At 40.5% G+C, this 15,878-nt stretch overlaps 1 protein-coding gene across 1 annotated transcript; it reads left to right on the top strand.

Annotated features, from left to right (window-relative positions):
* The first annotated feature begins 6,611 nt into the window (after nt 1–6,611).
* LOC143116124 (uncharacterized) lies at nt 6,612–7,984 on the top strand. The gene is made up of 5 exons (XM_076277610.1): nt 6,612–6,721; nt 6,803–7,026; nt 7,117–7,288; nt 7,423–7,550; nt 7,677–7,984. Exons 2-5 carry the CDS (start codon nt 6,922–6,924, stop codon nt 7,890–7,892), a joined length of 621 nt encoding a protein of 206 aa, XP_076133725.1. The 5' UTR covers nt 6,612–6,721; nt 6,803–6,921; the 3' UTR covers nt 7,893–7,984.
* Nucleotides 7,985–15,878: the final 7,894 nt, after the last annotated feature.

The raw sequence follows: 15,878 nt of genomic DNA, 5'->3' as shown, positions 1-15,878 counted from the left end.
ATCTCGACATCCCTGTCGTGACGATCAGCCCGCAGGTAGAGAACAAATCTACACTTTTAGATTCAAATTCACAACTTCCCTTTTCGTTCTGCTTCTGGTTCTGAGTTACATTGTCTATATATTTTTTGTCACCTCCAATACAGTCAACTCACTTGAAAATCACATTTTTTGAATCAGAGAAGTTCTCAATCTAAAATGGCTACATTTTACGTTTAGGATACAAACATGATACAGCCCTCTGGAAGAATAAATATGGTAGAAAACCATACCACAGTTCAAATGTGTATGCCATTATTTGCATACACACAAATAATTAAAATAACATTCAAGGAAAATGAATTCACCAATCCTCCATGACAGGTACGTACATGACACTTTTGGTGTTCAGTTTCCCTCTGCATGCGAAAATAGCTTCAAATGTCAGGTAAATTCAAGAAGACAGGGTGGTGACAGGGTTGCTTCACTACAACATGCCTGTTGACGTTTCCCCTGAAATCCGTCATTTTCCTATTGTGCCAAGTCTCCATTCAGCTCTCTGTCTCTCCTGTGTATATTTTCTGTGAGACATCTTGATGTGTCTTTCTTCCTCTCACCCATTCCCTCCGTCCTTCCTTCCTTCCATCCTCCAAAGTGCGGGAACAGAGGATGGGAGTCTGCGCTGATTTGGTTTTTCTCCAGTCAGATTTACAAAGAGAATAGAAGGCTCTGGACTCATTACTGCCAGATAACCTTTTAAACTGGAGCCATTTATGGGCTGTATAATTGTTTCCTCTCCTCATTCAGGGAGAATGTGTTCCCTCTGGGTTTAAAATGCATCGTTCCCTTCCCCTCCCCCAGTTTTGTGACAAAGGAAAGAACCACACTGCAGATATTCACCATCATGCAGATGATAATTGGCCATATATGCATCTGTGTCTGTATAGTGCATTTCCTTCCACATGGATGAGATTCTCTCAGTCTCTCTGTCGCTCACTCCACTCTCTATCTCGCACTCTCTCTCTCACACACACACACACACAACACAACACAATTTCTCCTCATCCATCCGATAGCAGCCATTGTTAAAAGATAATTATGACGAGAATATTTTCTCCCTCCCAAGTTGTGAATATTATTTTCTCTCTCTCTCTCTCTGTCAAATAGGGGAATCAGAATGTCAAGGTCTACCTGTTTATTATAATTTGCATAAAGATGAGCTTTCAGCGTTTAGTTCCATTTGAATAAAACAGCGACGAGACTGTGCTGTTTCACTCTCTCTCCCGAGCCTCGCCGGCCTCCATTGTTTAAGCTGGAGGAAATAAGAGGCAGCGTGGGCCTGAGTGGAGTTGTCAACACCTTTGCTAATCATGACTAATATGAGAGGCCACCAGGCATCTGTACAGTGGGATGGCTTAGGCCTAGCGAAACCAGGTGCCATCTGCTTCTGGGATACACTGGTAACCAGAAGAATTATGGTGACTAACCAAGCCCAAAAAAGGAACAATAGAGAGAGAAAGAAAAACATGAAATGGAGAAATCAGTATGTCATACTATTCCACAGTATAAGTGTGAGTGTGAGTGTGAGTGTGTGTGTGTGTGTGTATGTGTATGTGTGTGTGTTCTCTGTGGTGCTGATGAAAAGTGAAAAGGAGAAAAAAAAAAGAGAAGAAGCAGAGGGCAGAGAAGTTAAAAATGTTCACAGAGTGGAGGTTAGCGGGGCAGCTCCTTTTTGGCGGTGCGCTCCGGTGGGACAGGGGCTTTCAGTAAGCCCCGCAGCCTTGGCCCTGAGCCGCGGCCACAAATCCACCGCGGGAGAGATTTCATCTGCTGATCACAGGGATGTTTACTCCCACCGCTACCGCTGCCCCGGTCTGCCATGGTGTGGGATGAGAGGAGGCTCTGTGTTGTGCTGTGCTGTGCTGTACTGTGGTGTGTGAGGCCTGAAGTTGCACTGCAGTTCTCTCCCACCATGGTTTTGTTTTTGTGAATGGATACCAAAGTCCCTCTTTCTTCACAGACATATGCAGACTCACGAGTGAACCTTTAGTGAGTTTGTGTTATTGAGGGAATGAAATCTGTGCCACTGACCTTAATGTCAAAATGCTCCAACAGCCTCACATACAGTACTGCATACTTTAATTATAGAGCATTTTTGTTATAAGCTTGTTATAAGCAGAACACTTAAATTACTTATGCTTACTAATTTACTAAATAACTTACTAATTATGTATGCATATCTGTGGAAAGGTATGTCATTGTACAGTAGTGTAAAAATTAAGATTGCCAGAATTTTCCAGGATTTATTAGTCACGGGAATTGTTTACCATGTATTGATACATCTCTGCCTGTACCAATGCCATTGGCAATCATGCAGGGCACCATCCCTGTTAATCAACATCAATCAGGGCTTAAGTGGCTGACTCAAAGACCAGAGGTGGAAAGTAACGAAATACATTTACTCACGTTACTGTATTGAGTAGTTTTTCTGTGTATTTTGTATTTTTTAAGTAGTTAGCCGATTTAGTATAAAATCGGTATTTTAAATTTTACTTGATTACATCAAAAATCCCATCCGTTACTTGAGTAAAAAAAAAAGACTAACGAAAATGGAAAGGGAGAGAAAAAAATCGCGCCCTAAATCACTAGCCTAGTGATAATGATCAGCATGTAGCCTACAACAGGACATGAATCAAGCTGGCGCCATGCAGTCTTTCTGAAAGTGATGGAGACTCACGAAATGCATCAGATTAGCCTAACCTATGAAAGTGTATTTTCCGCTATTCCAATCGGTTGTCTCAGTTCGTTTTAGCACTAATGATTGCGGAGATATTTAAGCAAACACCATGGGATTTCGTGTTTTGACGTTTGTGCTCACCTTTCTTTGGAAAGAAGTTTATTAGCAGTTGTTTCCCCTCATTTTGATGTCTCTCTTTTTCCTGTTTTGGCCTTTGTTTTTAGTAACCTGACTTGGCTTTCTTGGAGAAAGACATTGCACCCGCAGCAAAACAATTAGCGGTCCACTACTACTAGCCATGCTCAACTAAATAAACAAAAGATAGACTACCTTATGAATCGTGCAGGCGGACTAAACCATTTAGCTCTTTAGCAAGGGAGAATGAGAGTGACCTTACACAGATTTCACTATGTTTTGTAAACAAAATCCAGTCAGTCAAACTTTAAATTTCGTCTGACATTCATTTTGACATTTAATTTGGAAGTTAAAATATTCAGGTAAAATAAATATATGGTGGAAATAAGTATTGAACGCTTATTTTATTTTTTTCAGTAATTAGCCTAAACTTCCAGTGAGTCTATTCGACATTTTCACAACACATTATATTAACACGCATATAAAAAATCCAAACATAAGAGTTTTGTGTATTAAAGTGGAATGACACAGAAAAAAAGTATTGAACGTGCCTACTGAAATTTCTTCAATACTTTGTGGAAAAGCCTTTGTTTGTAAAGACAGCTTCAAGACATTTCCTGTATGACAAAACTTATCAGTCGCAGTATCAGGTCTGATTTTGGCCCATTGTTCTAAACAGATTCCAGGGGTCCCTCTTGTGAATCCTGATCTTTAGTTACTTCCAGAACTATTTAATTGAATTGGCTGCCTTCAAGTCTTTCTGGAGCTTTCTCCGAGTGGTCCTTGGCTCTTGGAATTGACTATCCTTCTGACTCCCTGGTCAGAAATATTACGAGGAGATCCTGTGCATGGCCGGTTGATGATGCAGTGATGTTTCTTCCACTTGCAGATAATGGTTCCCATGCTGCTTACTGGAAGATTCTGATGTTTTGAAATGCATCTGTAACCAGTTTCATTGATATGTTTTGCAACAATAAGGTTGCAAAGGTCTTGGGAGAGCTTTTTGCTTTTATCCATCATGAAATGTTTCTTGTGTGACACCTTGGTAATGAAAAACCTTTTTATAGCCCATCAATATGTAGGCTACTAACCAAGCTTATATTAATTTGCACAGATAGAAAGGATAACTACTCTCTATACAGATTCAAGCTCATTCCTTCCCTTTCCCTGCCTTAGTGCTTTTTCTTAGCGTGTTTAATACTTTTCCCCTGTGTTATTCCACTTCATTACATGACTCTACACAGTAAAAAATGGGGTGTTAATATTTCAGAGTAAAGTTATTTTAACCCAGATGGAGTATTTTCAACATTTTGGAGAGTAAAGTTGCTCTATCAGTGGAGTTAAAAGTAAGAGTAAAATTCTGCAGACATGCAGTGAAAAATTCAACTCTACAGAGTGATGAATAGGTTACCCCCCGCCACTCTGCTGCTGTAGGCCAACTACCGAGGCTGAAGGACGACTGCGAAGGAGTAGCCAACTGATATTGTCAGGTAAGTAATGTTAACATTTCTGTGTTGTGAACAACAAACCGGTCTTTTTTCAAATGTACATAGGCTATTTTTTTTGTTGTGTTAGTTGCAAGCAACCATCTCTATCGTTATGTCGACGATTTCCATATGGCGGTAACGGTAACTCCCCACCTTGTAAATTAGTGAGTTCGTTAACGTTATCAGCTGGCAAATTGGGCATTAGTTCAAATGTTCGACACATCAGTTCAGACCAAGGTTTTCCCCGCATTGAGGTAAGAAATAGGCCTACTGTCCGTTTTCTAGAGCTAAGCATAGGTAACGTTAATGTTAACTTAATCAGTTCGTTTGAAGCCGCTAACGTTACGTTGGCAGTCTGAAGATAGATTGTGCTTGTCATGGTGTAACGACAAGGGAATGTAGGCTAGCTTACTATAAGCAAGCTAGCATCCAGTAACTCTTTTCTGTCTTTCTTTATGGTAGATGTTGTTAGTGTTGCAATATTTTCATCAATGAAGTTGGTAAGAATGGTAAGTTAAATGCTTAAAACAGCGTTAGCTCAGTCGCTAACAACACAACCTTTATAAGATTTTAGCTTTTGTTCGCTAACGTTAACGTTAGTTTCCCAACACTATTCTATTCTAGCGTTTTCATGCTGGTAACTTTACTGTTAGCATACTATTGGTCTCATAGTTAATGTTAGTGTTATAAAACGATAACTTAGTTCACTGATTGCATGATGGGTTCGTTTAACGTGGCTTAACCATTTTAACTGTTACTGTTTACAGAAACCAGAGCGAATTGAAATAGCTAATGAATGAGCTAGCTAGCTCACTTCACCCAATTTGCTGCGGAGTATAAATTATTCAACCAGCACGACTTTGCCTTCTGTAACCTTTGTAGTTACAGTGTACTCTATTTTGCATAGAAAAACGAATAGGTAACTCTCTTAGTTGAACTAGCTTAAATTATGATTTTTGATATATATTTGTACCTCTATCAACAGGTGCACAATGCTTTTGCGTGTTCAGTTCAGGGGAGAGCAAAAATATGTGAAGCTGTCTGAACCAACATTTGATGCTTTCTTGAAAGAAGGTGAGTAGGCTACATTAGATTAAAGCAATATCTCACTCTATTGCAAGAGTACAGCATTAACCTATTATATTACGAGAACTAGTTAACTTTGTCTTTAAACATTTTTGTGAATACATGAGGCTAACTTAAATAATTGTTATTTGACCTTTGGTTCTTGCAAGAAGGAAAAACATGGGGATCACCATCATTTAATTATTTCCCTTTTTCTTTTTTTTTGAACCAGTTTGCCTAAAATTCAACATACCAGAGAGCAGACAGCCAGACATTAAGGTGTATGACCAGTCTGACACAGAAGTTGACTCAGGGGTTTTTGAAGAAGTATTGAAGCAATCACCTGGAACCTTTCGTATCATTCTAGGCGATGAAGGACTTGGTACTCATTCAGACAATTTCGAAATGTGTTTATTTAGTTTAAAGGCTGGAATGAGAACATTTATCGTCTTAAAAATAACAGCCTCATGTAATATATTTCTATGTTTTATACAAATTAACAGCTGCCTCTCAATCATCATGCTTAGTAACATCTGATGACACCGTCGTTCAGAATTTCTCTCTGTGTGACCCTAATGAAGAAGCAGCCGCTGGTGAACAAAGCCATCCTAAAAGGCCATGCCGAATAAACTATAAGGCAAAAACGGTAGGTAGTGGAAATTGCTGCTAAGTCCAGTCTGAATGTTGTATCATATCATGGGAAGTGTTTTTTAAATAACTATTTTCAGTGTTACATATGGTTTTAAAATGACTAAAATTGCATTTTATTCCACCTAAAGTTGATTGAAGAAATTCTAACATCAAAGCCTGGTGGTGAACTCATTATGCAAAAAACAAATCTTTGACAGATGCCACCAGAAGACAGATGATTAACATACTTGCTGCTGAGATGACAGAAACACATGGGTAAGCATTACATGTAGATGGGCTGAAAGAAACATTGTTATTATTTACAGTAACAGTAATGTAAATTGGGTTGTACAATATCAATTGAAAGATGTTATCTTTGAATTCATATGCTAGGACATCACCCCCCTAAAGTGTCGGAGTGACTTATGCCCAGGGGATAGTCGCCTTGTTTCCCTATCTGGAAGACCCATACTCACAACATGATATGTAAGTATAAGGGCCATTGCAACATTATGCACGTATTCACTCTCTGAACTGTTGTAGTACTCTTTTGTGTGTAATGTATTTATAATCACATAGGAGCATTACTACGATCCGAAGAGTGGTTCTGGATACCTTGCATGGCGATTAAAGACCTTACAAACAAAAACTGCAGAGGAAAGATGCGCTTCAGTCAGCAAATCTCCAAAAGGTATGTTTACTGATCAGTAACAATGATGTTGGTGATTTGTGGATTGTGCAGAAAGTCTTTGACATTGTATTTTGTCTTAAGTTGGTGGGCCAGGCCATGGTCGACAACCCTTCACCTTTGACAAAGTGCCATCTGATGAGGATGTGGAAGCAGCTATTAGTGTTTTGAGACACTCTGCTGATGAAGACGTTGTCCATGAGATGATGAAAACGACCTTCATTTATCGGCAAGCAATGGTCAATGATGAAAACAAATCATCAGATGTCTTATTGGTCTTTCCACGATTTCTGGACACACCAGGACTGGTACGACATCTCAGTTCGCTGCATCACTAATATATCCAATGCAGCATCAGTTATCACTCATCACTCATGTCTATGTGTGTTGCATTGCAGGTGGAACAAGATTTCAGACTTCTGTTTGGTGAGACCACAGCCAACAAATTCTTAGAGAGGTGGCCAACCACTTTCAAAGCAAAAGTAATAAAGGAGAGCCATGGACTTGTACCCACCACAGAACTCTTGGACTTGATGCACAATGCTGAGTCAGCTGCGCAAGTTGAGAATGGTAAGAATCAAACCTTTTTACTTCATATTGTTGATTATGTAGGTCTGCAGTACACATTTTGGTAATTGTGCAAGTTGATAATCGAATACTATTATGGCATAATGTTAATCAGATGTTTCTTTACTTATTTGTAGGCTGGGACAGTGACATGTCTGCCATCTTGCTGCTGCTACATCTGCTACCACCATCTGCACAAGGTCGAAAGAGTCTGGGAAAGATGTCTGCATCTCAAGCTATAGATCAGCTCATCAGATTTCAAAAGGTATGCTTGGCAGTTGTTAAAATATATATTTCCTATCACTTCAATCTCATGCACAGTTTGAGGTGATCTGATTTATTGTTAGAGATTAGTTACTAAAACAATTCTGTTGAATTTATTTTGTTGTAGGTTGGAACCAGTGTGCAGCAGCATCTAGACAACATCACCCAAAGTACTCAGCCCTACCTTCTCGCCCAGGGATCCACACAGAGCAGCATTCACTCCTACTTCGTTGTGATTGACAAGCATGCGCTTCAATGCAAGGCAACAGGTTCAGTGGGAGCTTTTGACGAACTCTTTAAAGCCCATTATGTGTCTTTGGTATGTCGTACAGTTCTTCCTTGAGCAGCTTTTACACTTTTGTGCAAACAACTATCTATACCATTGATCTGGGGGAAACAAAGGAGACTCCAAGAGTTGTCAAGTTGCTTGCAAGAATTGTGCGTTAGTTGATGTTTCTTTGCAAGCACAAAAAAAAAATCGAAAGTGACCAAGGAAGTCCTTGTCTTTTCTTTGGTAAGCATTGTGTAGTATTTTATTTTTAAGTGTTATTATTTTTGTTTTTATAGACAAAGCAAGAGGGCAATGTGTTTGCAATGTGAATTCACATATTTACAATAAATGCTGGTGCTGTCATCTTGTGTTTTTGTTTTTCTCTTTTCATTAGATATTAGTTCATTATTGTAATTCAGTAACACCACATCATAAGATTTACATTAAAAATAACACTGTAGAGAAATTAAAAGTAAATATTATTACACTTTAAAGTGTGTTTTTTTTAAAGTAAATTTGTAGTTAAATTAACTCTATAAAGTGTAATCACATTACTCTTAACAGTGTAATTCGACTACAGTGTTAAATATTTTTACACAGGTCATTGTTGATTTTTACACAATATTGAGTAGAATTAACTCTGAAAATCTTACACTGGCTACAGAGTAAATTTTACACTAGTTTAGGGTGGGACCAAATGTTATCTGACACAGAGTTAAATTCAACTCTTAAAGAGTAAAATTAACACTTCTGTTTTTACTATGGAGTTGTTTGGATTTTTTTTGTGTGGATTACCTGAGTTATTACTAATGCCTGGTGAAAATGTTGTGCCCCCTGTATTCCACTTTTCACAGGCCCTCTCCTCCATTGGGGCCCTATACTTCCCACTTTCCCCCCCAGTACGACGCCCTTTAATCTGCTGAACCTTCTGCTCGTTTCCAAATATAAAAAAACTCTCTGCAACTCAATATTGGCCTGCCTGCCTCAGCTGCCTGTGAGGGGCTTTTCAGTTGTGCTGGATTACTGTTCACTGCAAAGCGACCCAAGGATGAGTGCAACTAACTTTGAAAATCAACTACTGCTCAAACTTAAAGGAGAACTCCGGTGATTTTTCACATAGATCTCCATTTCTCAACGTACTTTTCAGGCAAGTACCTCCACTCGGCGGCCATATTGCAACACTTTTTGGGCACTTATCGTGCATCTATTTCAGCAGAAATTCGGGTGCGTAAGGCTTCACGACACCAATCAGCGAGATCACAACAGATGATTGGCACGATGTCTTCACAGCACACCACATGATTGGCTCAATGTATTTTACAACACACCACATGATTGGCTCAATGTATTCACATGTCAACGTTTTGCTGCAGAAGGGTTGTGATATGTGTAGACTTTGATGTGTAGACAACTGCCATATTGGCGTTATAAACTAACCCCATGCATTACTATGGAGGATTTTTTGAGTGCTGTATCTCCTCATTAGAAAGTCTTTGGTAAAACTGGTTGCTCTGGTACCCCCCACCCCCCCCCAAAAAAAAAGTAACTAAGTAACTTTTACTTAAAGTACATTTTAAATGAACTACTTTTTACTTTTACTTGAGTACATTTTCAGATCGGTATTTTAACTTGTACTTGAGTAATAGTTCATCAAGGTATTGGTACTTTTACTTGAGTACAATATTTTCGTACTTTTTCCACCTCTGTCAAAGACACATCTAGAAGAATCCAGGAGGAAATTAGGTTGTAAAAAGATCCTTCTGATTCCCAGCCAACTACTCTACCTGCCATCTCCTCTCCACCCCTGTTCCAGATCCTACAGTACGCTAGCCAGAGGTCTATACTGCGTAACTGTCTTATCCCATACTCCACTCCTCAGGTCCACTGAACTACAAAAGTAGTGCAGCTATACAGCAAGCTCAAAGCTAACACAAAAGTACATTCCTGCATAGTAAAGAGGGTGGATGAGAAAGAAAGAAAGAAAATGAAAAAGGTGATTCAGTCTTCAGACATATCTGTGAAATCGGCTTAATTTAGTCGCAGGACCGAGGCCAAGTTTTTGGGGGGAACAAGCTGTGACGCCGGCAGATTAATGTGCGGTGAAGCGCAGCATTGAGGGAATCTTATTGTTCATGCGGCTCATTATTCACCTGCTATCTAATCAGCAACCCCCCCCCTTTTCTGTTTTGTTTTTGTATTTTCACGCTCAGGAAACTTTATTACCGGGCAGGAAATGTATTGTAATATGGGTGAAGATGCCGGGATGAGATGACTAGCGGTTAGCAGGTTGCCTCCAGGGGCCGCTGAGGCTTGCCTGCACAGAGTAATGTTTTTACCCACAGTTAATGGTGTGTTTTCATGCCATAGATATGAAAACCATTTCATCCATTTATCTATGTACCTCTGCTTAACTCCTCCACACCCACCCCCCCACCCTCCATATCCATCCTTGTCCATCCATGCTGACTCCCAAACATCTGTAGAGCTTTCAGGCGCGTACGGTTTGATGCTGCTATTTACAGCTCTGCTGTACTTAATCCACTTTCTGGTGGGTGTGATTCCGTCTGCATGCATCGCCACCGTTGTCATGGCAGTGGTGGCACCATAACCATTCCCCTAAACGGCTTTGAGGAGTCCCACAGACAAAAGCTACCGCAGACCCATTTGGCCTCTGAGCCAGCTGGAAGCCAGACTTGACATCATTTAAAGATGCGCTTTATGTGTGAGAAAAACTGAAGAAAATGAGGAGGAGGAGGAGGAGGAGAAGGAGAAGTGGGAAGAAAAGAGATAAAGGAACACTTCATCGGAGATGGACATGTTTATTTGCATGCAGCGTGTGTGCAGTGTGTCTGCGCAGCGGAGCATGAGTAGTCAAATAAATCACCCTGCTATGATGTGGCATTTATCAGGAGATAAGCCTGATAGATGCATACTTTGGCAGGGCTGTAATGGAGGCTCGGCATGGCAAGCTGCTGCTTCCTGGGACACACGTCTCGATGAAAGCCCGGTGAAACCACAGCAACCCGTTACAACTATAATCGTGCTCACACTCAATCTGTGATTGATTGTGCGCTAAATGTTACATTTACATGCACATTTTTTCCATATAGCTGACTGTTTAATCAAAAAGGCAGGCAGAGTTACAGGTGTGGGGAATTCTTTCAATTTCCAAGGATCAAAGCTGCAAGGCTCCAGTGCACCAAAGTAATACTGTGTCATCCATCATTTCACAATGCTTGTTGACTTCTACACTTGTAAGAGTCCTTTTTGTTGAGGCACCAGAATCAATTAAGGCAATGACACACACCCACTTGTGTGGCTCTGAGGGGAAGAGTAAAGAAGGCAGTTGTTTACACCCTATCAAACCAACTAAAATAATGATCAAGCAATGCATGCCCTTTTAATTCTCCGAACCTAATCATCATTTCTCATCTTGTAAGGGAAATTATAATAATAATTATAGAGACGGTAGCCTATTTATAAGTCACTGATGATAGAATACTTGAGCAAGGGCTTTTAAGGGACAGATATCTCATGAATCCAGAATAAATAGCAGAAAACAGTAATGTGCATCCTTTCTGCAAATAGGTGCAGCACCATTAGTTTAGTGTGTGTTGTATGTGTCTGTTTGTGTGTGTGTGTGTGTGTGTATGTGTGTGTGTGTGTTTGAAGGGTACTGTATGTCAACCGACCCCAGCACTTCTGTGGATAGCTTATCCCTGCCCTTTACAAGGGACGTGTTGAGATTTCTGTCTCGGTAGGAGGGGAGCCACTAAATCAATGGTATTGACTGTGAGGAGAGGATGTTAACAAAGGGTCCGCAGACTATTAAATGCGGTACACAAGTTTAAAACAATGTGTGTGCTCTTTCCACTGATTGTGAAGAGGCCATGCAGCAATGGTTTAGTCCAGGAGTCATGCAAGGCTTTCCTAACACCGTCGCTCCACAAGGCAAACATGCCTTTAACTGTCTCCATACTATATCCTGTGACCCCTCAGTTTTAGTATTATCTCTGTAAAATGTGGTGTGTTACTAGCCTAGAAATCTAGACGCGCCCCTAGCGGGCTAGTCTAGCAACTCTCTGTTGGCTTGTGAGCTCCAGAAATTGAAACTCAATCAGGCCAATGAAATCGTGTATAGAGTTGTTAGGTGGACTTAACATAATGATTGATGGCAGAGTTGCAACGGTTTGGCTTGAATTCCCTGCTACTTGAAAACAAATAAGATGGATGTTTCTGTTGGCGAACAGTGTGACACGAGTTAAGCTTTTATTGTGTTGGCAAACGTTTGAACTAGCCAACTAGCTTCCCATGGTGGGAAACGCATGGGACTCATAGCGCTGCCGCTGCCTATTGCGTGCAGAGGGAATTTGAAAGACAAGTGATTATCCCACCCCTCGGACTGAGCACTGTGAACGGTGTGCCCAGACCCTACATTTTAATGTGGGTCTGGCTTGTCAGGCTAGTGTGTTACAAATATGACAGGCCAAATAAGTTTTGTGAGGATCTTTCCAGAATCTATCAAACTTTCTCAGACTTTTCTATCGTTCCTTGGATAAGAGACTTGTTTAAACAGCTTTTAATGTTCTTGACTTGTCATACTGTACATCACTGTCATCCTGGAAATATAATGCAAATATTCAAAGCAAGTAAGCCTCTGTAATACTGGCACTTCTAATGTACTGACTCACTTTGAGGGCTCAAACATGCCTCTATGCAAAATTGCTCTGTTTGTTTTGGCAGACATATTGGATTTTCACAGCCCACTGGTAGATTTGACGTATGGCATTCAACTGTGTACATGAAAACAGCATATGGTGGTTCCACAGCAGGGTGGATTTCTCCTAACAGAATTAGTGAGTTCTTCGAATTAAATCTGACAATGAATAGCTATTTTCATGAACTGCAAGTGTGTTCATAGTTCTTTCTGATTTAACATAGCCATTTACCAGATTTGGGCTTTTCTATATTGTACATCTGTCAGTCAAAGCTGTTTACCACTATGGTGCTAAGTTAGGCCTACAGTACATGCATTGTTTCATTCACTTACTTATTTTTGTTATGAACTGTATATTGGATTTAGTGGTGAATAATGGCAACATGAAGGGGCCCCAAGTACTAATGGGGTTTGTCATCATGATGTCATTACCACACAACGGGGAAAAAAACAGGGAACACTATCCCTCTTATAAAGAGAGGATGCAGTTTTAAACGAATAACAGTAATCTCAACAAAGTTATTTAAGTATTACAGTCAACAATCGGTGTCCATATGCTCTTGTGTGCCCTGACACAAGGGGAAAACAGTGCTTATCCCTCCCTAAAGCCTCTGGTGACCCGCTTTCTGTACTGTACAGTGCATCTTAAGACGTGCCCTGTGCCATGTGGAGGCCATCTTATCATGGGGCTGAGAAGCAGCTCAGTGTCCGGATCTGTCACAAAGCTCCCTGTCACTCCGTCTAAGCTGCGTCACTTAATCCTCCTCCGTTTGTTTTGGAGTGATTTGTACAGTGTCCTCCCGCTAAGAGGCCCCCTCCCCCAGCCCAACTTCCCGTCTCCATGCCATGCGCGCCCAACACAGCCCCCCCCCCCTTCTCATCTCCTTGAAACCGTTGTCTGTCGTATCCCTCTCTCCCATTCCTTCCATTAAAAAACCCTGTGTTTCCCTGACTGTTGTTGGCAGTTCAAGAATCATATTAATTGCAAGGTCATGGAATTAATAAAAAAGTTTATTAATTAGCATGATGAGTTGTCTTGATGCTGACATTGTGCTCAGAGGTGGAAAGTAACGAAATACATGTATACATATTCTGTGTATTTTGTATTTTTTAAGTAGTTTATAAAATCGGTATTTTAAATTTTACTTGATTACATTTTGAGTGAGTGAAGTATTGTACGGAGCCCGGGAAGGGTCACATTGGTAAATATTTTTAGGTCACGTTGATAAATATTTTTAGACCGCACTTTTGCGTTCCCATGAAATACTTTTGCGTTCCCTCGCAATACTTTTGCGTTCCCTCGCAATACTTTTTGCATTCCCTCGCAATAACTTTTGAGTTCCCTCGCAATAATTTGTGTTCCCTCACAATAACTCTATGCTGCTGCTTCCTCAGTGAGCCGTGCCACATCCCATGTCGAATTGGACAAACGATACTTTAAAATCCTCACTTTAATGTTACTGTGTGAGGCTGGCAACTATAGTTATGCCAGTTCATAAGGAGCCTCACAGCTGTGCAAGTTGCAGCAACTATTTCTCCTCTCACGGATCCCGTTCTCTCGTGAATCCATGTTGCTGTCTGCTGTGTGTGTGTGTGTGTGCATTGAGTTAGCCTACCCTCTCCCCACCTCTCCCCCCACTAGATCCCACTCACTCACTGTGCGCTCTGATATGACACTGACCATGAACTAACGTGCTGACAGCGCTGCGTGAATGGGGACTGAAATGTATGGAGCCCAAGTTGAAACTGCAAAGCAACAGAACAAAAATGATCCTGAGGAACTCAAAAAGGTATTGCGAGGGAACGCAAAAGTTGTTGCGAGGGAACGCAAAAGTATTGCGAGGGAACGCAAAAACTATTGTGAGGGAACGCAAAAAGTATTGCGTGGGAACGCAAAAGTGCGGTCTAAAAATATTGCCCACCCTGTCTCCAGGGGGGCTCTGTAGTATTGTACTTCGCTACATCAAAAATTCCATCCGTTACTTGAGTAAACCATTTAGCTCTTTAGTAAGGGAGAGTGAGAGTGACCTTACACAGTTTTCACTATGTTTTGTATACAAAATCCAGTCAGTCAAACTTTAAATTTCGTCTGACATTCATTTTGACATTTAATTTGGAAGTTAAAATATTCAGGTAACATAAATATATGGTGGAAATAAGTATTGAACGCTTAATTTTTTTTTCAGTAAAAAAGTAATTTCAGTAATTTCAGCCTAAACTTGAGTCTATTCGAAATTTTCACCACACATTATATTAACACACATATAAAAAATCCAAACATAAGAGTTTTGTGTATTAAAGTGGAATGACACAGGGAAAAAGTATTGAACGTGCCTACTGAAATTTCTTCAATACTTTGTGGAAAAGCCTTTGTTTGTAAAGACAGCTTCAAGACATTTCCTGTATGACAAAACTTATTGGTCGCAGTATCAGGTCTGATTTTGGCCCATTGTTCTAAACAAATTCCAGGGGTCCCTCTTGTGAATCCTGATCTTTAGTTACTTCCAGAACTATTTAATTGAATTGGCTGCCTTCAAGTCTTTCTGGAGCTTTCTCCGAGTGGTCCTTGGCTCTTGGAATTGACTATCCTTCTGACTCCCTAGTCAGAAATATTACGAGGAGATCCTGTGCATGGCCGGTTGATGATGCAGTGATGTTTCTTCCACTTGCAGATAATGGCACCCATGCTGCTTACTGAAAGATTCTGATGTTTTGAAATGCATCTGTAACCAGTTTCATTGATATGTTTTGCAACAATAAGGTTGCAAAGGTCTTGGGAGAGCTTTTTGCTTTTATCCATCATGAAATGTTTCTTGTGTGACACCTGTTACACCCCCACCTTTACGTGGCCCTTTAGGGGTGAACAAAAACCCACCACTGACCCCAAATCCTAATAAATATCAGGAACACCTTTTAAAATGTACCCAACCAGTGGGATTTATTACATGAAGATAAACCATAACAAAACACTACATAGACATGACACAAAGTCCAAATCAAAAAGACAAGACAACATCCCAGGCTGAGAGGCAGCAAGACAGCCAGCAGTCCCCACACCAAAAGCCTCTCCTCAGGAACTGGATCCTGGAGCCTTTAACTCCTGATCAATCAGGGCCAGGTGCTCCCAATCAGGGCAATTATCTGCAGCACACCTGAGCAGAGGTAGAAAGGGGAGAGAACAGGGACAAACAGCACTGGGAACACATGCAGCCGTAACACCCCCATCCTTAAAACAATGAATAAATAGTTTTACATACAGAATTCACAATGACAGTCAAATTCATGGTAGCACATACATCAAATATGGTAGCACATACATCAAAACTAACTCTTACATATCT

This window comes from Alosa pseudoharengus, unplaced genomic scaffold (genome assembly GCF_046254945.1).
Source record: "Alosa pseudoharengus isolate Yale_2024_CS ecotype anadromous, Long Island Sound unplaced genomic scaffold, YU_APseudo_1.1 YU_APseudo_1.1_scf_11, whole genome shotgun sequence".
NCBI classification, from domain to species: Eukaryota; Metazoa; Chordata; class Actinopteri; order Clupeiformes; family Clupeidae; genus Alosa; species Alosa pseudoharengus.
Note: the sequence above shows the minus strand (reverse complement) of the source record. Positions and strands in the feature narration are given on the sequence as shown.